The 20,595-nt window shown below is 51.7% G+C and overlaps 9 protein-coding genes across 9 annotated transcripts; 4 read left to right on the forward strand and 5 right to left on the reverse strand.

Annotated features, from left to right (window-relative positions):
- The first annotated feature begins 215 nt into the window (after positions 1-215).
- On the forward strand, positions 216-1,745 carry GUITHDRAFT_87621 (hypothetical protein). Its single transcript, XM_005830950.1, has 11 exons — positions 216-280; positions 324-383; positions 429-473; positions 519-557; positions 606-708; positions 870-917; positions 1,054-1,104; positions 1,151-1,218; positions 1,320-1,384; positions 1,517-1,582; positions 1,627-1,745. The coding sequence occupies exons 1-11, from the start codon at positions 239-241 to the stop codon at positions 1,721-1,723; spliced, it is 684 nt and encodes a 227-aa protein (XP_005831007.1). The 5' UTR covers positions 216-238; the 3' UTR covers positions 1,724-1,745.
- Positions 1,746-2,944: 1,199 nt separating this feature from the next.
- GUITHDRAFT_153136 (hypothetical protein) lies at positions 2,945-3,224 on the forward strand. The gene has a single exon (XM_005830951.1). It carries the CDS (start codon positions 2,953-2,955, stop codon positions 3,166-3,168), a length of 216 nt encoding a protein of 71 aa, XP_005831008.1. The 5' UTR covers positions 2,945-2,952; the 3' UTR covers positions 3,169-3,224.
- A 61-nt stretch (positions 3,225-3,285) lies between these two features.
- Positions 3,286-4,005, reverse strand: GUITHDRAFT_153138 (hypothetical protein; the record flags this gene model as incomplete). The annotated part of the gene is made up of 1 exon (XM_005830952.1): positions 3,286-4,005. The coding sequence occupies exon 1, from the start codon at positions 3,661-3,663 to the stop codon at positions 3,286-3,288; it is 378 nt and encodes a 125-aa protein (XP_005831009.1). The 5' UTR covers positions 3,664-4,005.
- A 1,022-nt stretch (positions 4,006-5,027) lies between these two features.
- GUITHDRAFT_153139 (hypothetical protein) lies at positions 5,028-5,213 on the forward strand (the record flags this gene model as incomplete). Its single annotated transcript, XM_005830953.1, has 1 exon — positions 5,028-5,213. One exon carries the CDS (start codon positions 5,028-5,030, stop codon positions 5,211-5,213), a length of 186 nt encoding a protein of 61 aa, XP_005831010.1.
- Positions 5,214-5,347: 134 nt separating this feature from the next.
- GUITHDRAFT_194083 (mitochondrial carrier protein) lies at positions 5,348-6,527 on the reverse strand (the record flags this gene model as incomplete). The annotated part of the gene is made up of 2 exons (XM_005830978.1): positions 6,209-6,527; positions 5,348-6,160 (listed from the first exon to the last, which is right to left on the reverse strand). Exons 1-2 carry the CDS (start codon positions 6,461-6,463, stop codon positions 5,348-5,350), a joined length of 1,068 nt encoding a protein of 355 aa, XP_005831035.1. The 5' UTR covers positions 6,464-6,527.
- Positions 6,528-8,265: 1,738 nt separating this feature from the next.
- Positions 8,266-9,339, reverse strand: GUITHDRAFT_110135 (hypothetical protein; the record flags this gene model as incomplete). Its single annotated transcript, XM_005830954.1, has 1 exon — positions 8,266-9,339. One exon carries the CDS (start codon positions 9,337-9,339, stop codon positions 8,266-8,268), a length of 1,074 nt encoding a protein of 357 aa, XP_005831011.1.
- Positions 9,340-14,385: 5,046 nt separating this feature from the next.
- Positions 14,386-14,930, reverse strand: GUITHDRAFT_110136 (hypothetical protein; the record flags this gene model as incomplete). The annotated part of the gene is made up of 2 exons (XM_005830955.1): positions 14,386-14,473; positions 14,524-14,930. 2 exons carry the CDS (start codon positions 14,928-14,930, stop codon positions 14,386-14,388), a joined length of 495 nt encoding a protein of 164 aa, XP_005831012.1.
- A 975-nt stretch (positions 14,931-15,905) lies between these two features.
- Positions 15,906-17,168, reverse strand: GUITHDRAFT_110137 (hypothetical protein; the record flags this gene model as incomplete). The annotated part of the gene is made up of 1 exon (XM_005830956.1): positions 15,906-17,168. The coding sequence occupies one exon, from the start codon at positions 17,166-17,168 to the stop codon at positions 15,906-15,908; it is 1,263 nt and encodes a 420-aa protein (XP_005831013.1).
- Positions 17,169-17,848: 680 nt separating this feature from the next.
- GUITHDRAFT_153140 (hypothetical protein) lies at positions 17,849-19,135 on the forward strand. The gene is made up of 6 exons (XM_005830957.1): positions 17,849-18,195; positions 18,268-18,326; positions 18,430-18,472; positions 18,576-18,629; positions 18,815-18,868; positions 18,915-19,135. The coding sequence occupies exons 1-6, from the start codon at positions 18,001-18,003 to the stop codon at positions 18,936-18,938; spliced, it is 429 nt and encodes a 142-aa protein (XP_005831014.1). The 5' UTR covers positions 17,849-18,000; the 3' UTR covers positions 18,939-19,135.
- The last annotated feature ends 1,460 nt before the right edge of the window (positions 19,136-20,595 follow it).

Here is a 20,595-nt window from a genome sequence, read left to right on the forward strand (position 1 = left end):
TACGAGGCGGAGTAGTCGGAGAAAAGGAAATATCCGAGCCAGGAGGATCGAGGGCGAGAGGGAGGGGGCGGGAAGGAGTGGAGAAGGAGGAGGAGGAGGAGGAGACGAGAGCAGACGAGAGCAGGCAAGGGCAGAGGAAGAGGAAAGGAAGAGGGGAGGGGAGGGGAGGGGAGTGCAAGGGCCATGTAGGAGCAGGAAGAACTGATGTACTGTTGAGCGGCAGGATGATGAGGAGGAGATGAGCGAGGAGGAGGAGGAGCCCCAGTGGCAGCCCTGCCAGGTGATGAGAACTCTGCCCTTGACTGCTGCATGACAAGCTCAAGGCGGTCTACCATGGCGACGGGACATGGCGCGAAGGTATTGCATGTGAGAAGACAGCTGAGGTGAGGAGGAGACGGCAGAAGCCCAGCCCCTCACCTGCTCCTCAGACGTTCCTCGTCCGCTTCATCGGGCATGCCGACCAGGAACCCCAGGTGCTCCCGTTCCCTCCCCTGCTGGGAGGTAACGAGGTGGAGCAGGAGACAGAGGCCCAGGACGTGCATCTGCTGCGACAGCAGGTACCCTCCTCCGCGGCTCTCCTCCTCCACTCACGCCTCCTCCTTCAGGCAACTCGCTCCCCTGCCTCTGACGCATTCCCTGGGAGCTCGAAATACCCGCGAGTGTCAGTGGAGGACCTGTTTCGTTCCTTCACCGTCTCCTCTGAGCCTGGTATGTCGTCCCCTGCTCCTATCTCCCTTCCCTGCTCCTCTGTTCCTCCCTCCCTCCCCTCCTCTCCTCTCCCTCCTCCTCCTCTTCCCACCCCCCCTCCCTCTCTCTCGCCTCCCCTTCCACCTCTTTTCTACCTCCTTTGCATTCTGAAGCATCCGCAGCGAACACCTCCTCCCCTAAGCTTGCTCCCACCCCGCCTCTGACGTCAGGTCAATGAGAAAATGGGACGGGGAACAGGATGGATCAGAAGGAGGGCGGAGGGGGAGGGGATGGGGGGCAGCAAGAGGATGGTGAAGAGGAGGAAGACGAAGGGGGAGGGAGTAAGAGGATTTGACTGCCATGCAGTGAACACAGCATCTCCCAAGCTCTCTCCTCCGACTCCTCCCCTCTCCTCAAGTCTGTGCTCCCCTAGCGCGCCCAACGGCTCATCATCTTCCTCCAGGCAGTCTGACGCTGCTGGACAAAGAGTATCCTCTCCATGACGCGTGCGCGAGAGGCGAGATGGACAAGGTCAGCCAGATGCTCCTCCTCCTCCTCCTCCTCCTCCTCCTCCTCCTCCTCCTCCTCCTCCTCCTCCTCCTCCTCCTCCTCCCTGGCCTGACGTCTCGAAGATCCGGCACTTCATCGAAACGAAGAAGATGGACGTCAATGAACGCGGCCATCCACCCCAGCGCTGGTGAGCGGGAGGAGGAAGTGGAGAAGGAGTTGGAAGTTGAGGAAGATGTGGAGGAGGTAGAGGAGGAGCAAGTGTTGGTGGTTTGCAGTGATTATGTTGTAGTGGACGATGTTTGTGACCTCGCTTCCTCCAGGTGTCCTCTGCACTGCTCGGCGTTTGCTGGGAGGGTGGAGATCGCAAGATACCTCATCGAGAATCGTATTCATCCCCACCTCCACTCCAGCAGCCTCACGAGCTGGCAGGGGCGGACACGTCGTTGCAGGACGAGGACGGCTGGACTGCGCTGCACCTTGCCTCGACCAAGGTCAGCAGCTGTTCGTGTGCTCAGCGAGAGGTTGAGGGAGGCGCAGGGGCACACGGAGTTTGTCAAGTTCCTCCTCGAGGCTCGGGCAGGTCACTGGATCAAGGTGCTGCTGGGGAGGAGGCGGGGCCTGTGCTGACTCGGAGCAGGACCACGACGGCTTCACGGCTCTGCACGAGGCGGCGAGGAACAACCACGTGGCTGTGCTGGAACTTCTGCGAGACGCTGGAGCAGAGTGAGCGAGCGAGCGACTTGCTGCCGCCGTCCCCTGACATGTCGGGCAGCATCAACGTCAGGACGATCCATGGCTCGAGCTTGAAGAGCCTCCACTCCATGCCCGGCCTTTTCGCTCATGCCATGAAGGTGAGCCGAGAACTGCCGCTGCCGCGTCTGACCTGCTGCGTCCTCCAGTCTGGCAGGACTCCCATCCACTGGGCCGCATGCAACGGGCACTTGGAGGTCCTGGTGAGGCTGGTGGAGGCAGGAGGGAGCATCGGGGCGCGGGACCACGAGGGCGACACTCCCCTGCTGCTGGCCGCTCGCAACGGCAACCTCGAGGTACTCAAAGCGCTGGTGCACTGGCAGGGGGGAAAGGAGGATGTCAACTCCTTCGGATGGAACGCGGTCCACTGCGCTGCCTCTAACGGTCAGTCCCACTGCCTGCCGTTCCTGGCGGAGGGCTCCGAGGAGCTCCTCGATGCGCGGGACGGAGCCCAGCACACGCCCCTGCACGTTGCTGTCCTGCGCTCGCACCCCTCCTGCGTCAAAGTCCTCCTCGAGCTGGGAGCGCAACTGGAGTCTGCTGGACCCCTCGGCTCTACCGCCCTGCACTATGCCTGCCGGTCAGACCAGCCAGACGTCGTGAAGCTCCTGTTGGAGGCCAAGGCGGATGTGAGAGGAGGAGCTCAGCTCGAGAGCTGCTGAGCTTGCATGCAGATAGAAGCGAAGGATCAGGAGGGATGGACGGCCCTGCACTGGGCCTGCGCCTCCTCCTCAGACGGCTGCGCGTCCATCCTCGTCGCCGCCGGCGCTGACGTCCAGGCTCGCAATGGCGATTCTCTCCTGCCCTTTGATGTCGCGACCGATGCCACTCGCTTCGTCCTCGCCCAGGTACTTCTCCCCTCCCTCCTCCCCCATAGCTGACGCCAGCCAGGCGCACGGCAGCGCCTCCCGCCCTGCCTATCCTCCGGTCATGGCCGACAGCTACTACATGTGGCCTTACGGGGCCTCATCGGAGAGATGGACGGGGAGCTACGGACGGGAGGGCATGGCGGCAGCGGCCGTTGCCATGTCGTCCCCCATGCAGGAGGTGTACAACGACTTCTGGTCCTCCCTCTCCCTCATGCCCGCCAACCACTACTACATGCCTGGCTCTGACGTGGATGCACCGAGTGAGCAGACGATGGGGACGAGCGCGTATCCCATGCCGTACAGGTACTACACGAGTGATGGGTACCCGCCGGCAACGTCAGGATACAACTAGCCAGGTGATAATGGCGATGCCTGGAACAAGTTGATACATAAAATGAACAAGCTTGGCGAGGGCATGCTGAAACTTGAGCAATAGACGAGCATAAGCATGAGAGTTTATTCTTCTCGCTTAATGACGGTTGTAGAAGTAGTCCCACTGGTGGCGAGCGCGGCGCCAGTCATCGTAGGAGGCGGCATCGTTGGCGCGGTAGTAGGTGTCCTCGGACTCCTGGTAGAGGGCGCGAGCCTGGGTGTTCTGAACGAACGCCTGGGTGTAGAGGTTGGCAGCCTTCTTTCCGTAGAGGATAGTGCGCATCTGACAAGAACCGTAAGACGGGGAGATGCGCACATGCAAAAGTGAAAGACAGCAAGGGGGTGAGGAGGAGAAGTGATATGCAGCGTGCTGATTCAAGGATGGACACGATGGATAGACAATAAGAGAAGTTGAGTGGCAGCACAGAACCAAGCGACACAGGGTGAGGAGGGACAACAAATACACGATAGACATGACCTAGATGTGTTCTAGCACATGATGTAACACTGTACATGAACAAGGTAGTCGGCAGACATCTGGTTAAGCCAGAAATACATTTCAAGACCAACTTTACAAGAAAGCAGCGAAACGCCAAAGCAACCACACAAACTGTGCAGGTTTCGCATGTGTACACTGATGCAGAACTGTAGGGTATACAAGGAAAGAATGGAGAACATGAACAGAAACAACAAAGTAGCGAGCAAGAGACACGACAAGAGAAGAAAGAGAGGAGGGGAGAGCATTGAGCGAATCAGGCAGGTGGGGAAAGATGCATGTAAGCATGCAACGCGGCGGAGCCATACTTCAGAGGACGATGAGAAGCCGTCGCCGGGCGGGGTGGTATATGAAAGGGGGTGGTGGAGTTTGAAGTGATATTTTACCCATGAAAGGGTGGGTACTTACAGTCAAGAATGGGGTCCTAAATTGGTATGAGGGGTCCTTTTGGAAGTGATGAGGTAGGGGTCAAGTAGGGGTGGATGAGGTGGCAAATCTGCGGCTCTTCGCACTGGGAGGAACCAGAAGAGGACAGTACCCCTTCCGAAAACGAATCTATAATCACTAAACTTGACAAAATCTCAAATCTGTGAAAAATTATTTGAAAATTGATATGTATTATTGGATTGTTACACGAGATTTGCTTTTCCGACGGGGGTGTCTATCGGCAAGATTCCAGACTATATAAACCTCCGAAGAGCCACTTCACATCAGCATCGAATGTATGGCACTTTGCCTTGTTTCTCTCCCTTTCAGCCTTCTATGTCCTCCCTATCCTGTTCCTTCCTCCTTCCTCTTCAACCTTTCTCCTTCCTCTTCATCCTCCTTTCTCCTTCCTCTTCATCCTCCTTTCTCCTTCCTCCTTCCTCCTTCCTCCTCCCTCCTTCCTCCTTCCTCCTTCCTCCTTGCTCCTTCCTCTTCATCATCCTCCTCCTCCCTCTCACATCCCCCCTCACCCCCAACTCTTTCTTCCTCTTCCCTCCTCCTCTTCCTTCCTCCTCCTCCTCCTCTTCATTGCCCCCCTTCTCATCACAACATTCCTTGTTGGTTGTCACCTCTGTTGTCCATGACGTGCTGGTGAAATGGGATTGTCTGCATGCCATATCGATGTCTGCTCAGAGTTCCCTCGATACTTCGTTACTCATTTGTATCCTCAGTCTTCTTGAGATGCCTTTGCGTTGTGTGATATGTGTTTGTATTGTTCGCCTCGATTTTCCAATGTAAATGTCTGTTGGAACTGGATGTTCTGATGGACTGCCGTTTCCTTCCTTGCTGTTCACACAAGCAACACTCTTGTACTCGCACGTACTGACTGATTGTTCACCGCTAATGATTCTTGTCAGATGCGCACTATCCTCTACGGAAAGAAGGCTGCCAACCTCTACACCCAGGCGTTCGTTCAGAACACCCAGGCTCGCGCCCTCTACCAGGAGTCCGAGGACACCTACTACCGCGCCAACGATGCCGCCTCCTACGATGACTGGCGCCGCGCTCGCCACCAGTGGGACTACTTCTACAACCGTCATTAAGCAGTTCCTGTTTAATGTGTTGAGCTGGTTGTAACCTGAGATAGTCACTGGTCAGTATGGTTGTACTTCATAGAAACTCCCGGAAACAAGTGTTTGATGTACTCACTCAGTAAACACACAAATCTAAACACATGTCACTTGCTTTTCACTTTGGACAAAGACATGATGAGTTCGTAGCAGACGGAAGAGAGCGCGGACACAGGAACTGCCATCCACAACTTGGGAGCCAACCCCTTTCCAAGTGAGGAGACTCCTTCAGACTTCACCATTTGCGTAATTGTGTTCCATCCTGAGGTGCCGGTACCGATCTTCGTCTGTACCCTCACCTTCATGGTATCAAGTGGATTCGTCACGATCGCATTCACCGCTCCCGCGATCATGCCCGCAGTGAGGTGGATGGGCATGCCCTGCACAGCATCTGGAGCACGGCGAGCAAGCATCTGCTTCGACTGCTCATAGCTCGCCCACCACACAGCCGCCTGGGGGACGAAGGCAAGGATGTGGGCCCCAGTCCCTCGCCACAGGCCGAAGACTCCGTCCTCTTTGATCACGTCTTTGACGACGGAAAGAGCCCCCTTGAACTGCGATCCCACAGGTCGGTGAGCAGGACCGGAGCCTTTCTCCCACGAGGGAGGGAGGCCTCCTTGGATCTGAATCTTCTGCACGATGACGTCGAGCGGGACCCAGAAGCAGGAGGTAAGGCCCTCCGCAAGCGCTCCTGCGCACAAGGGCGCGATCGGAGACTCCTTCCACTTCTCTCCTCCCAGCCCCTCCACTTTCTCCTTGCACCAGTTGTACGTCACGAGGTAGGCGAGCTGGGCAGGGATCCCAGCGAACGTGTTGAAGCCGAAGCCTCGGAAGAAGCCGTACATCCCCTCCCGCCCGTAGATGTGCCGGCAGAGAACGATCCAATCCTTCCACAGCTTGTTAGTAGGGCGAAGATCCACCTAGCAGGAGCATCAGCGAGGACGAAGTAGGGGCAAGCACCTGTCTACCTGGAGCCTTGTCTTGAGCAGATCCGAAGGGTACATGAGGAGCTGCTCTACGATGTACAAGGCAGACCCGTACCCCAAAAGGTGGGGTAGAGAAGTGTCCTTCCAGGCCACGCTGATCTCCTTGCGAGCGATGATCGAGTAGAGAAGGTCTTCAATCTCTGCCTCGTCCTCCTCGTCTTCGTCGGACTTGATTGCATCGTTCGCTGCCTGCGTTCCATCGTGCCGCGTGCCTGACTGCCTCCTCAAGATCGTCATGTTCTCTTATGAGAGGTGAGTTTAGCTATGGAAACTGAATTCCATTCCCGTCCCAACCTGCCTTCCAGGTAGTCAATGATACAACACACCCTTCAACCTGGATCACAACACGCTACCTTCGGCCACTTCATACTCTGGGAAGCCCTTTCTTTCCCCTTCCCCCATCCCTTCTCCTCCTGCCTTCACTCCCTACCCGCTTATTCCACTCCCTCTCGCTCCCCCCGCCCCCCCCCCCGCCCCCCTCATCTTCCTCCTTGATCACTCCTCTTCGTAGAAGCTTCTATCCTGCATGCGCTCTAGCTAGACGTAGCGGAGACCCACTGGGCCACCTTTCCTCCCCAAAAGAACCTACCCCACCCCCCTGACAAACTCCGTGCGTGTTTATACCCCATATTTTGTAGATTAAAATACCGGTAGTGATGTACCCCTACCTCAATCAAAGGGGAAGTATGGCACGGAAGGAAGATGGAGCGAGTGAGGAGGAAGAGTAGGAAGGGAAGGAGACAGCACGGAAGAGAGGTACTGCAGCGAGAGGAGAGCACTTTACGTGGCTATGAGAGGAGAGCACTTTACGTGGATCTGAGAGGAGAGCACTTTACGTGGCTATGAGAGGAGAGCACTTTACCTGGCTCTGAGAGGAGAGCACTTTACCTGGCTCTGAGAGGAGAGCACTTTACGTGGCTCTGAGAGGAGAGCACTTTGGCTCTGAGAGGAGAGCACTTTGGCTGGCTCTGAGAGGAGAGCACTTTACGTGGATCTGAGGGATACGCTTTGCCGAAGATCCTTGGATTGGGATTAAGTTCCATGTCAACTGCAGGCTGGAGGAAGTTGGCGGGGATGCTTTCAGTTGAAAGACTCGGAGTGACGAGCCTCATGAGTAGGAGATGGAGGGGAAGGAGAAGAGAATGCAGTAGGTGTCCCTAAACCCCGTACGCTAACGTTCGGCCTAACTCGAGAACGAGAGGACCTGAGCAGTCTTGGACGGTCTTGCTCGATTGGATGAGAGTTTAGAGCGGCAATAATCAGTCAGGACCAGTTCACATGTGACATACGCTTGTTCTTGTTCATCTTGAGAAGCAGTGGAAACTGATCAAACACGATGAGACCAAGGGAATCTATCCTAGTGTGAACCATGCGAGTGCATCAGAAACGGCCTAGATTTCTAAAGTTATTCGTGTTGCTTGTAGTCTCCAAGATCCACAAGGCACAAGGCAGCTGTGTTCGCGATGAAAGAGAGGTAGACTTATCGGAAAACTTGTTCGTGGTTCTAGTACACATGAGGGTCAACGCATCTTCAAGGTCTATTCTTCCACTTCGATTTGGTCGTCATCGACGATTTCTTGGACTAGAAAACTAATTTTCCCGTGTTGTAGCTTTGCACATACTAGCTGTACGTAACCTTCAGGCTGCCATGGTTGTTGTGGATGGTTGTTAGGCTATGGAACCTCGGCACTAAGCTAGAAAGCAGTGGAAGGAGCGAAGGGAAACAGAAGGGAGTAAGTCTGCAGGATCGTAGGAAGCAACCTCTTCCCAAAACCACTCTGGCAACTCGTGCTTAGAGGGTTATTGTCTGGTTTCTTCCTTGTAAACACTGGGGAGAAAGGAAAAAGTTCCAGCTATCAGGGACAAGGAACGAAATATAAAACAGCTTGAAAATTTATTGACTGAACGGTTACTCAAACGTAATTCACAAATTCAAATTGACATAAATCTTCACATCACTATTCACATGAAAAATCGTTCTGCGTAGGGGCAAAGACAATCAGTCAGAGGAGTGAAAAACTGCCGTCATCGTTCAACGCTTACCAATCACTGGAGTCGCTGTTGCGTGCTATTGCCACGTAAGCCTGAATGTCTTCTGCACTTGACTGTACAAACCATTCGGGGCTGTCCTGCAAAGGGTTGGGAGAAGAATTCTTTGAGGAACCACCTGATTGGCCATTGGTTCCTCCGTTCTCCCCGCCATCCTGAAAGATCTCCTGTTGCTCATCCTGCTGGTAGGTAAGGAACGAGAAGCACGGGTCATTTTCGTTTACGACATTGCCAGGGCTGCCATTTTCCTCTTGCTCATTCTCCGGAGGAGGGAGAACCTCATTGTCCATGGCGTCTCCAATAGATTGCTTGAAGCAGCAACTCACCGTCTCATTGTCATTGAAATTATTGACACTCGTATCAGCCAGGTCTTCCATTGAACCTGAACCGACCTGATTAACGCTGTTGCGTGCGCTTTGTATAGTCTGGAATCCTTCATACTGGTACAAGGATCCCCTCATATCTTGCTCGTTGATGTCGTATGCTGCTTCTGCATTTGGAGCAGCAGCAGCAGCAGCAGCAGCTTCTCTCACTCCCTGCTGACTCTGGACCGGACTTGAGCTGGTTTGCTCCTGCAAGGGCGAGGGTGACCTTTTCCTGTCCTTCCTGCGTTTCCTGGGACGCGAGTCCTTCGCTCCGACCGGCCTGCCAGGAGCTCGCTTGTTCATGCTCTCATACTCAGCTCTCTCCTCGTCAGTCCAGAGTGGCATGGTCACGTGTGCCCAAGTCCTCCTGTCCCAGATATCTCGCACTGCCTTGGAGCTGATACTGAAGTGCCGTGCTATCACCGCGCTCTCAGCGGTCTTGAAGAGCGAGTCGGAGTTCCTCGACGAGTAGATCTTGAGTGCGATGTCTGCATTCAGGATCGCCTTCCGTGTTGCAGCCCCTGTGCTGCACCTGTCCTGTGCCTCATCCTTGTCTTGTTCGCAAGGATGGTAACTCCCCTGGTAACTCCCCTGCATCATACCTCTCGTGGAGCTGGCCTCGTGCAAAGGATAGTTCCCATGAGGGACCCCCAACGATTCAGCAGCCTGGTAGGCTGAGGGCTCCTCCATTCCCTGCATGCGGGAGCTAGGAAACCCTTGCCTGTCCATCTTGTTCGCCCCGAGGGGAGCTCCCGAAACTCAAACTCCCCTTTTCAGTTCAGGACAGACCATCTGGTTACATCAACTAAAATCAGAACGATATGAGTGTACATGGGATGGACCTTTGAGTTGCAACGGCAACAGATTTGGGCCAAAATGGCACCTAAGCTCAGAGTCAATCTTGCCAAACACACGAGCTGCTCTGTTCGAGACTTGCCAAAATACCTCTCAAGCTGACACGAGAACCTGCAGGCAGGATATGAATGATACAGATATCAGACAAGTTTAAGATCAATGTCATATATTCCAGTTCAGTCTATGCAGTTCAGTCTATGACACTGCAAGTATCAGATACAGCTTGAACCCAGGCTCACTGACTCAATACCACTCGCGAGGACACCAAAAACTCAACTATCCCCGGTAGCACTTACATCTCCTTCCATTCTCCTTCCATTCTCCTTCCATTCTCCTTCCATTCTCCTTCCATTCTCCCTTTCATCTCCTTTCTATACAGACCATTATCTCCATCCCTCTCTGCGCATCGCTCCTGCCATTTCCTTCGCAGGCCTCTGCTTGAATGACACCAGAGCAAAATCAAAACTCTCCCCCGAAACCTCACGACCCTGACTTACCACCCAACCTTACTACCCCCACCTATAATTATCACAAACTTTCTATTGAATTGACCCCCCATGTTCATACTATCATCATTTTTCTTGGTTTGCCCACTGTAATAATAAGAACCTTTACCTACCCTCCTTCACTTACGATTTTACTACCCCCCTGACATCATGCGAACCATCCACCCACCTATCTGGACTGAACTCAACTAAAATCTACTGTGTTGGCTTTACCCACCCACCCCTCCAAACAACAAAACTTTGGTCAAGAGACCCCTACTACTTACTGCAGATTTCAGTCGCAGGACCGGTACTCATCACCCCACTATCCTCGTGCATGACGGTCTTCGAAAATAGCTATGTTCGCCCAAAACTAAAAAGTCGCTGACCTATTTTAAAATCTCAAAAGGCCTCTTTTCCTCTCAGTCCTGCGACAGGCACCGTGCCTCGTGACGGTTAGGGGTGTCTTGTCACCCCCCATCTTCCTCTAACTTTCTTTAAGTTAACATATAAGTAAAAGAGCCCATCCATGCTTCCTTTGCCCCTGAGGCTAGAGAGGGCGCTGCAAGGGCGCCTCGGGGTTAAATTTAGTAGATCACTACGGGTGGTTATGAACAATTGGATAAGAGGGGGTGGGGGTAGTTGCTTTTAAAAAACCTCCCCACCTGCGTTCAGGTTGTGCGTTGTTTGTCCCCACTGGACTTCACACTGCAAGCTTCCGCTTCCACATCAGGAGGGAGTGGGAGGAGAGGGGTTCACACCTCAAGCACCGTTACCCTATCAGCTCATTACATCGCCACGGCCAGCTTCTTACCATGGAGCGCTACTCTACCCTGTGTAGACCTGGAAATTCTCGACCCCTCCTCTGTTCTCTCGGCTGGATGGTACCCTCCATCAAGCGGACGAGCCGGATCTGCCCCGGCTCCCTCCCCTACTCGCCTCCTTCCTGCGGGTGCATCAGGCCCTGGTTGATCGTGGAGTGCCGCAATATATGACCTCAGTGACCTGGATGACGCACGTTTGCAAAATTCGATCACTTCTCCAGCACTCTTTCAACTCGCGGGTGGACCTCCTTTTCTTCCCCCCTAGCGTTCAGTAACAGGACAGTTCATGCAGACTTTCCCCCCTCATCTTGAGCGTCGGGCGCACTTATCCCAGGTTCAGGCAGCTGGTGCTGGACTTCACCATGACTACTTACATTTGACAATCTCGTGTAGGTTTTCAATATGCTGAATGCGTCATAGCATCTACAATGTAGAACAAGTGTCCGAGATTGGCCTTTATTGCTGAGCAGATTCGAAGCAGGCAATCATTGATGCTACCTCAACTGAATAGACTACTTGACTGGAAGTTTCTGAAATGCCAGTGCATTCCATGGAATGAACTTGTTGATGTCTCAGGTGCGTGACCCTCTGGTGATTCGCTGCCGCTCTATCAGAATCTACGGTCTCGACTGAGCGAATCGTTTGAGATTAACTCGGAAGAATCCTCAAGTCACGTTCGACTCAGGGCCCAACTTCACTTGAAGCTCCTGATTTCAACTAGCCCAAGTTCCTCAGGCTCGGATCTGATCGCAGTGCTTTCAAACTGAGTATGAAGTTAAGTTGAGACTATTGATCGGAGCTAGTCTCACCTCAGGCTATGCCAAGCAGTTGATGTGGCTGGATGCACAGATGCGGGAAGGTATTCATGGAGAAGACAGCAGGAGCTTAGGACTCATGGGAGACAGCAGGCGATAAGCGAGTGAGCTTATATCAGATCCGAGTCTGCAGGACAGCATGCGGCCCAGGGTATGGGAGGGTCGGTAACGGCTGGGGGGGATTCGGAAGCCCTGGCCTCATAACCCCTGGGGTCATGGACACAGGAGGACTAGAGGTCTGATCAGGGAAGATAGTACTATCAGATTTATTCTACCGGAGGCCATACGAGGAGGACCGTGACACGGGACAGCGGCCTACGGCTTCAGGAGAACAGAAATCAATTATACCGGAGAACCGGCCGTCGGATCATGGATTGGCACGGTTGCCAGGAGAACTTCGGTACTCGGAAACTTGAAAGGAGAACGAGGTGAAGGGATCTTGTGCTGGGAGACTTTGATTGCTTGAAGTAAACGAGCTTGAACAGGAAATTTACAAGTCTATCATGATGGAACGTATGCCAGCCGTGCCAGTCAGATAGCGCCGAGTTAACAAAAACTCTCCTGTAAACCAAGACGACTTACGTGTCAAGGCGGCAATGTAGTACGTATGATGAAGAGGAGGCCTTCCTAGCCGTCTTGCTAAGGTCCCCTCATGTCTGGTTGCTTGGGTTTCACATCCTAGCATACAGTCTATCTCTCATGTGCTCCTCAATTCTGGTTTTGTGTGCATTAAACTCGGTCTTGAGCAAAAACTGTCTTGTTACAACTAAGGTCGATGTGACATCTGCGTGACTTTGGACTAGTACAAGTCTAACAAACTTGTATTCCGTCGGTTATGAGCCTCGATTACATGCTCAATCATGTTGATCTTATATTTGGTTAGTTGAATTGTTTACTGGAGTTTTTTCTTTCTTGGTATTGTTTTCCCGTTGCTGTTGACAATTCATGCAAATTCAATTCAAGCCTTACAAATTCGGATGACTCCTCTCTTCAATCAGGCTCTCTCTCTAGCCGCAAGTTGTTTAGGCCTCTCATCTCAGCCTCAATTTGTTTGATTGATCTTCGAATTGGAAAAACAAGCCTTCCCCAGCCAGATTGGTCGGTCGAATATCTGCTTAACCGTGTGGAAACGCACTTGAAGCTGATTCGATTTTAATCTTCTTGATCTTTGAGTAGGATCAAATGGAACTACCAGGAGATCTGGCGGAAGTTTCATGTCATGGAGCTAGGCTGTGGCATGCATAACTGGAGCTACTTCTGGATCGGCGAACAAGGTACTACTGCACAACAATCTTCAGATGCCTTGAAACGGATGTTCCAATCTCGCGGCAGCAATCTCTGGTCACAAGTTCTTTACGGTTCAAAAAATTTATCTTTTGGTCTTCAAATGCCGGCGGGCACGCTCTCTCTCTCTCTCTCTCTATCTCTCTTATCTTCTCTCTCTTCAGACTCTCTTATCCTATACTCTATCTCTCGTCATTGCATCCGCTCGCCAGGCATCTCCCCTTATCTCTGTGCCGCACATCTAACAGCCCTGCATGAAAATCTTCTTCAGAATGGACAATCCTCGAATGGTTATTGCCCACTCAGCATGACTGTGAACTTGACGTTGTATCATCGTATCTTGACTTGGATCTGCTGACATTCTCTTGTTTGTGTGACTTTCTGACGTCCGATGTAACGTACTATTTCAGAAACTCGGGGGGAGGATGGAACGTATGCCAGCCGTGCCAGTCAGATAGCGCCGAGTTAACAAAAACTCTCCTGTAAACCAAGACGACTTACGTGTCAAGGCGGCAATGTAGTACGTATGATGAAGAGGAGGCCTTCCTAGCCGTCTTGCTAAGGTCCCCTCATGTCTGGTTGCTTGGGTTTCACATCCTAGCATACAGTCTATCTCTCATGTGCTCCTCAATTCTGGTTTTTGTGTGCATTAAACTCGGTCTTGAGCAAAAACTGTCTTGTTACAACTAAGGTCGATGTGACATCTGCGTGACTTTGGACTAGTACAAGTCTAACAAACTTGTATTCCGTCATATCATCATGTCATGAAGGCTCTCAGCAGTCAGAGGCTTTGTCAGTGAGTTCGCTATTTCTGAACTTCGGCGGTTCGAAGTTCAACGGTTGGGCCAGCCGCCGGCCCGGCCGCCGGGCCGCGCGAAACCGTGACGTCCGACCGTACGGTCACTCACTGGCACAGAGCGTCTGGCAGCCCGATCCACTCATGGCCGTCCCGGGCCGGAGCCGCGCTCCGGCCGCCCCGGGAGTTCAGCACGCCGGCTGAACAGTTCACGGCCACTGAAGTTTCAAGCCTTCAGGCTTGAAGTTCTCAGTACTCCGGGCACAACCGTTCAACCGAACCGTTGAACCAGCGACTGGCCGCTTTAGGAGTTGACTGATTTTTAACATTTTTATATGTTATTAACATTTTAATACGTTATTCAGTAACCTATAATCTAAACAGACCTTGTTGTGAGTGCACAGCTTATAGCACTAGTTTTAAAGATATTGACTAAATATTTTGGTACAAAGATTGGTACAAGGAACACATTTCAGGACGGTACAAATCATGATGAGTGTTTTCCAAAACTGGTACAAATCAGTACTGGATTATTCTTTATAATCAAGTTGTATGTGACTTAGCCGAAAAAATGGTGAAAGGCGGGTGAGACATAATCGTTGTATGCAAACACATCTGCGCAGTTTATACCAATATTACACTGACTTGGTTGTAAGTCATCTTACAGTCCGGTAGGCTATTGCATGTCAATCGCTGCTCTCCATGTCAACGTCTGAATGAAGTGGAGAATGAGTCTGTTGGGTCAGGCTTCGAGCAGCGTCAATTCTTCTTACCCTACACAAAGTCAGTCACTGTCCATTGCAATGTAACATGTCCACACGCACCGTCGTACACCTTCGTCACGGTTGGCAACCGCATTCCTCTTCCTCTTGTTCTTTCGGCCTGTGTTGCTCCGACATAACCTTTTGTACATAGTCGTGTATGAAAGCTCGGTGAATCTTTTTCTCTGTTTTTTCCATGCATTCGGTCCATACTTCTCCTTGACAAGTTCAACGTAACCATGATTGAAGCACTCTGAATAGTTCTCATGGTCGATCCCAATATCAGTACTCAAATTTGCAAGTCTTCTGCCCATTACCTCGATGGCCAACATGACTGCTTTTGCTTTGCAAAGGTTCTTCTTCATGTTGGCACACACTAGATCTGTTCCTTCCAAACGTTTGAGTGGACCAATACGCTTCCATTCTCCATTAATCTTCTCCTCTTGCCCTAGGTGCCATTTCTGCCACATACTTTTGCACGGCGTCTTCTGAGGGAAAATAAAACCTTGAGGTACAGGATGTTGCATCCCCCCCCATGTAAACGTTTCGCCTTCAATCAGTATGCCTGTCCTGTCGTCAATAATTGGCAGTTCCCCTCCACCCCCTCTCCCTGTCAGTTCCTCAGGACCCTGCATCCTGAGTCTCGACGTCAGAAGTCCTTGCATGATTTCACTGAATCCTGTATTCATCATGGATGTCAGATCCTCCCGCAGCTTTTCCAGATCTCGTTGAGCTAGTGGAATGGCTCCGTTCACCTCAAAGTTTCTAATGATCAGCTCGTAAATGTCTTGCGGTAGCGAAGTTGAAACATTCAACACTGTATCGTGCAACAGCTTTGTTCCCTGTTCTTGACTCTCTCGCAGCTTCCTGATTTCAGCCACATTCATCACGTGCATCGGAACTCCACTGCAGGTCATACCGCATTCTTCGCATTCCCCGCGACAAACACTGATATGATGCTCTTTCAATTCTTGTAAAAATTGCATTGTTCTTGAGCCTTTCACTGCAAAAACAGGTGACCCCCATAGGAAGTGGTGACTTGGAAACATGTCTTTGAGACGGTCCAGATGGTACACTATCTGCGCAAGGAACATTGGTAAACATCTCTTGTAGCTGTCCGGGAACGTGTCGTATCCATCAATGAACTTGTGCATACCAATATCGTTGATTCTTGCCAGACCTTCTCTTGTGAAATGAGGAGGTAACACATCGAAATTCTCGCTCTTGGTGTTGTTCCCTGCTAGAATACGCCCACAGTATTGATCATTGCCTGGTTCCACTGTTCCGATGTACCTGTCCTTGGTGTTGCCTAAGGACCAGCTGGCTCGTTGAAATATTGATGTACTGACTGGTCCTCCCGGAATGCCTAGTAGATGCGTCACGCTCCCCTTCCTAAAACTGTGCGAACCTGCACATTTCAATCTCAGTCTCAAGACTTCCTCAGGCTAGCACTTACCAACATCCCTCCATACTTCCTCCTGCATGTCCTCTGTGGACAATACCCTTCTCAAGACTTGGCCAAACCTCTGCTTCTGGTCGTTTCCCAGAAAAAATTTGGTGTGACTTATCCTCATTCTGGTTTGGGAAAACGCATACAAAGCAATGGCCAAGATAGGACAAGACATAGGTTTGTTGGGTGCTGCAAATATGTGCCTTGTTCTGGGAGAAAAAATGTCGGCGTCAACACCCCCTTGGTCCATCTTGGTCTTCAATATTGTCAGCTTCAAGCAGTCGTTCTCCCAATCAAAGTGTTCAAGATGTAGAATGTCTAAAGTTTCGCTTCTACAGCAACAGTTCCACATGATCGTGGTACCAGCAAATCCGAACAAGCCTGTTGATCCTATTTCTCGTGCCATAGTGTCTGAACGTATCTGGGTCATCTTTTCACAAATAATTCCATACTCTCTCACTGCCAAGACACTTTTGCCTTCTTTCAATTTCATCACTCCCGTGGATTTCTTTTGAGTAACCACCCTTCCATAACCTTTGATGAGTCGACTGAGCCGGTCGTTTAAAGTACTGCCCGATGGCATTCCAGTCGCGTCAAAAGCTACATTTCTGTCTCTGTAATATGCTTTCAACGCACTCTTGTACCCCTGCAGTGCTCCTAACGACAGCGTTCTCTTGCTTGCCTGGTATCCTGAAATGTCCTCGTTCTCACCCTCGTGTACGTTATGCGGATCATCTTGCTGCTCTTCCTCATCCTCATGATCTCCGTCGTCTTCCTGATCTTCGTCTTCCTGATCGTCGTCTTCCTGATCTTCCTGATCTTCCTGCTCTTCCTGATCTTCCTGCTCTTCCTGCTCTTCCTGCTCTTCCTGCTCTTCCTGCTCTTCCTGCTCTTCCTGCTCTTCCTGCTCTTCCTGCTCTTCCTGCTCTTCCTGCTCTTCCTGCTCTTCCTGCTCTTCCTGCTCTTCCTGCTCTTGACCTCCTCTTCTCCTTCTAGATTTTGGTAAGTCAGTATTGGTGACAAGGTCTCCAAACAAACTCTTCAAATCTTTCCATGCCATTGGGAGTATCAATTCGCCGTCCTCGTCGACAGCCCTGGGGTTCACTTTGAGTAACAGACGCACGATCCTATTGATCTTGCATCGGTAAACTTTCTTTGTACTATCAGCGATGACTTTGTTCTCTATCAGGTCAAATGCCCTTTCTTGTCGTCGTTGTCGCTCCTGCAACATGGCATCATTTGCTCTGCTGGATTGCATTTTTCGGGCAGTTCTGGTTCGATACAAAAATGTTTACTCAATGTCACCATGAGTCAGCATTATTGCGTGGTGCTACCTTGGAGTGCGCTTTGCACAATTATTTTGACAAAATAACGTTGTGAATGCAGTACCACCCACTCCTGCCCATCCAATGGGCTGGATAGTACCGGTACATTGCAGGTTGCACTGTCAATCATTAAAATTTTGCAACTTTTTTGTCAGTGCACCATACATACTTTTAAAATTTCGAAATCTATCTGTTTTAGTGCGCCGAAAAAATTGATTAAAATTTTTTCCGGAAATAGATTCCCTGACGTAAACATGGCAAAAGCCAGCACCAGGATGGCGATGAAGAGGGAGGGGGAGGGAGATGGAGAGGAAGAGAGTGGGAGGAAGTGAGAGACGGGGGCAAAGGTAGAGGTAGAAGGAGAAATAGATGTGGTAAACGATGTGACAGATACGTGACAGTAATAAGAGATCATTCGTCAAGGAAAACCATGATGCAGGAATGTGCAGCAAAATGTCGTAGTTGCACATGGCGGAGGAAACATCATGCTTGATGTTCCAGATAGAGCTACTGCCAGAGTGCATGTATGAGGCTCCAGAGAAATCGATGTTTTCTCCCATCCAATGTGGAATGGAGTCGGCGGCCGAAGAAATCCTGACACGTTGTTACTTGGCAGTTGTACCGTCCCGTTCCATCCCCTCCATCTCTTCTAACGGATAGTGAAGCAAACCGAGATCGGGTACTTTCCCATCTGATCAGACCTTTCTTCCTGTCAAGTCTTGTACTCCAAACCTCCTGCTCAATCTCCGCGCGCCAGCACAAATCATGGGATTCTCCGCGTTCCTCATCAGCATCATTGACACCGACGTCCGATCGGACAGGAGCTGTGGCCTCACGCAGAAGTATGTTGTGTACGTCATGAGGATCTGCAACGGAGACAAGCAATGGGTGTGCGAGAAGAGATACACTGACTTCATGATCTTGGACGAAGTGTTGAGGTCCAAGTTCTGGTACGCACAGGTAAGGACGGAGAGAGGGGGAAGGGGGGATGGGGGAAGAGAAAGCCTTGATGTTTGAATGACTGTGCTCAAGGTACCAAAGCTCCCACAGAAGAAATTGTTCTTCAACTTCGACGAACAATTCGTGAACAAGTGAGGAGGGGGAGGGGGAGAGGGTGGGGGTGGGGGTTGAGGATGAGGATGAGAAAGGGGTTGAAGAGGCGATAATGTTGCTTGTTCTCACTTTTTCGTGCAGGAGACGAAAAGAGCTTGAAGAGTACATGCGTTCTCTGCTTCAGGTGAGACCTAGCGAGTGAAGGCATGAGGGGGCTGGGGCTGTGCGTGGAGAAGGTTTCATAAGGGAAGGGAAAGGAAGATTTTCGTTTCTGACTTGATCCAAAGGTCGCCAGCTTCTCACAAAGTGATGAGATGTGGCAATTCTTGACCGATAGCAGCGTAAGCTCCTTGCCAATTTCCACCCTGCCCTCTTTCTCTTCTTCCCTCCCTCTCCCTCTCCCTCTCCCTCTCCCTCTCCCTCTCCCTCTCCCTCTCCCTCTCCCTCTCCCTCTCCCTCTCCCTCTCCCTCTCCCTCTCCCTCTCCCTCTCCTGACGGACTGACTGACTGACTCATCTCTTCGCAGAATATTGTTGGGGTCCCTCCCGAGCTGCAGGAGGAGAACGTACGGCACAAGCAGGTGAGGGTGCAGCGCGTGAATGAGACGATAGAGTGAAAGAGCGCAGGTGCTGCCAATGGACGGGCCCTGAAGAATTTGGAGGGAATTAAATGAAGAGGAGGAGGAGGAGGAGGAGGAAATTTTGAGTGAGGGTGTGATGTGCTAGTATAGCTTACTGGAGAGATCATCTTGTATCGTTGATTTTCTTTGCATGTATTGTTGAATGTCGTAGATCTCTTCCTGATGATGGGGATGATGCAAAACAGGAGAATAAATCCCCGAACGAGCATGTCAGGCTGACTTTGCAACCTCACACAATCGTCCTCATCCAACGGAGGATCCCAGTCCTCCTGGGTTGGCTTGATGCCCCTTGAACAGCTCCTCCCCTCTCGGTGCTACACCTGCACCTGATGCGAATGGCGTCAATGGACAGCAGCAGCTGCTGCAGAGGAGGGAAGGCGAAGGCAGAAGATAAGCAGCACCGATAAGGAGAGGAGGAGCTAGAAGGAGAAGAAGGAGAACAAGCAGGGGCAGGAGGAGGAACAGGGGCAAGAAGATAAGACGGGCAGGAGCAGGGGCAGGGGCAGGGGCAGGAGCAGGAGCATACGTGGCGACGGCGGCAGCAAGCAGTTTTCTACGAGCTCTTTCGCTGCGAAGAGAGCTGAGAGGGAGAAGAAATAGAATAGAGATACTACGTGTCAAGATCTTTCTTGCAGACCGATAGACCTGTCTTCATGATATCACAGGCGTTGTAGGTATGTTGCTGCTGTGATGTGAGCAAGAGCGAGAAAGCTGAAGAGAACAAGAGCGAGAAAGCTGGAGAGACGGGGAGGTGGAGGAGGGGCGGAGAAGATGGTTACCTGGGAGTGAGAAATACAAGAAGCCTGGCAGTCGATGAGATTTCTGTTTGCCTGTTGGAGTTGCTTTTTCTGGAGAGAGAGCAGAATGGTGAGTTTAGCACAAAAGAGGGGAGGGGAGAGAGGAGAGGAGGGGAGAGAGGAGAGGAGGGAAGAGAGGAGAGGAGGGGAGAAAGGAGAGGAGGGGAGGGGAGGGGAGGAGAGAGCGAGGCGAGAGAAGAGTGCGAGGAGAGAAGAGGAGAGAGGGGGGGGGGGGGGACAGGAGAGGAGAAGGGAGGAAGTTTCACTCACAACAAGCTCTACTCTCTTCAAACTCATCATTGATGTCTTCTCGCACTTGACAATCAAAGAAGTCGAGTTCTTCTCGTGACTCTCAAACCTGACAGAAGTCCATTCTCACCATTGCAGATGCAACCCTAAACCCTCTCCCCTCCTCCTCCTCCTCCTCCTCCGAAACACCACTACTTGCAAGTCCTTTAAATCTCCCCTCCCCTTCCTGTCTCAGTCTTCCTCCTCTTTCTCCTTCTCCTCCTGTCTCTGTCCTCCTCCCCCTCTTCGTCCTCTCCCTTCCTCTCCTCCTCCTCCTCTCCCTTCCTCTCCTCCTCATGCACATACCTCCCCATGACTTCCTGCAACTTCTGCTTTTCTCGCTTCAGACGCTCATCGCAAATCTCCAGCCCAGTCAGGCAACGCAGAACAACATAGGCGCTTACTTCACTGCCGTTGGCAAGGAGAGACGCGGCAAGAGAGGTCTCGTTGAGCTGAAGAAAAGACTAGTGAGATAGAACAGGCGAAGAAGCAGGAGGAGGAGGAGGAGGAGGAGGAGGAGGGAGGAGGAGGAGGAGGAGGAGGGAGGAGGAGGAGGGAGGAGGGAGGAGGAGGAGGAGGAGG

The sequence above is a fragment of the Guillardia theta genome, assembly GCF_000315625.1.
Source record: "Guillardia theta CCMP2712 unplaced genomic scaffold GUITHscaffold_43, whole genome shotgun sequence".
Lineage (NCBI taxonomy): Eukaryota > Cryptophyceae > Pyrenomonadales > Geminigeraceae > Guillardia > Guillardia theta.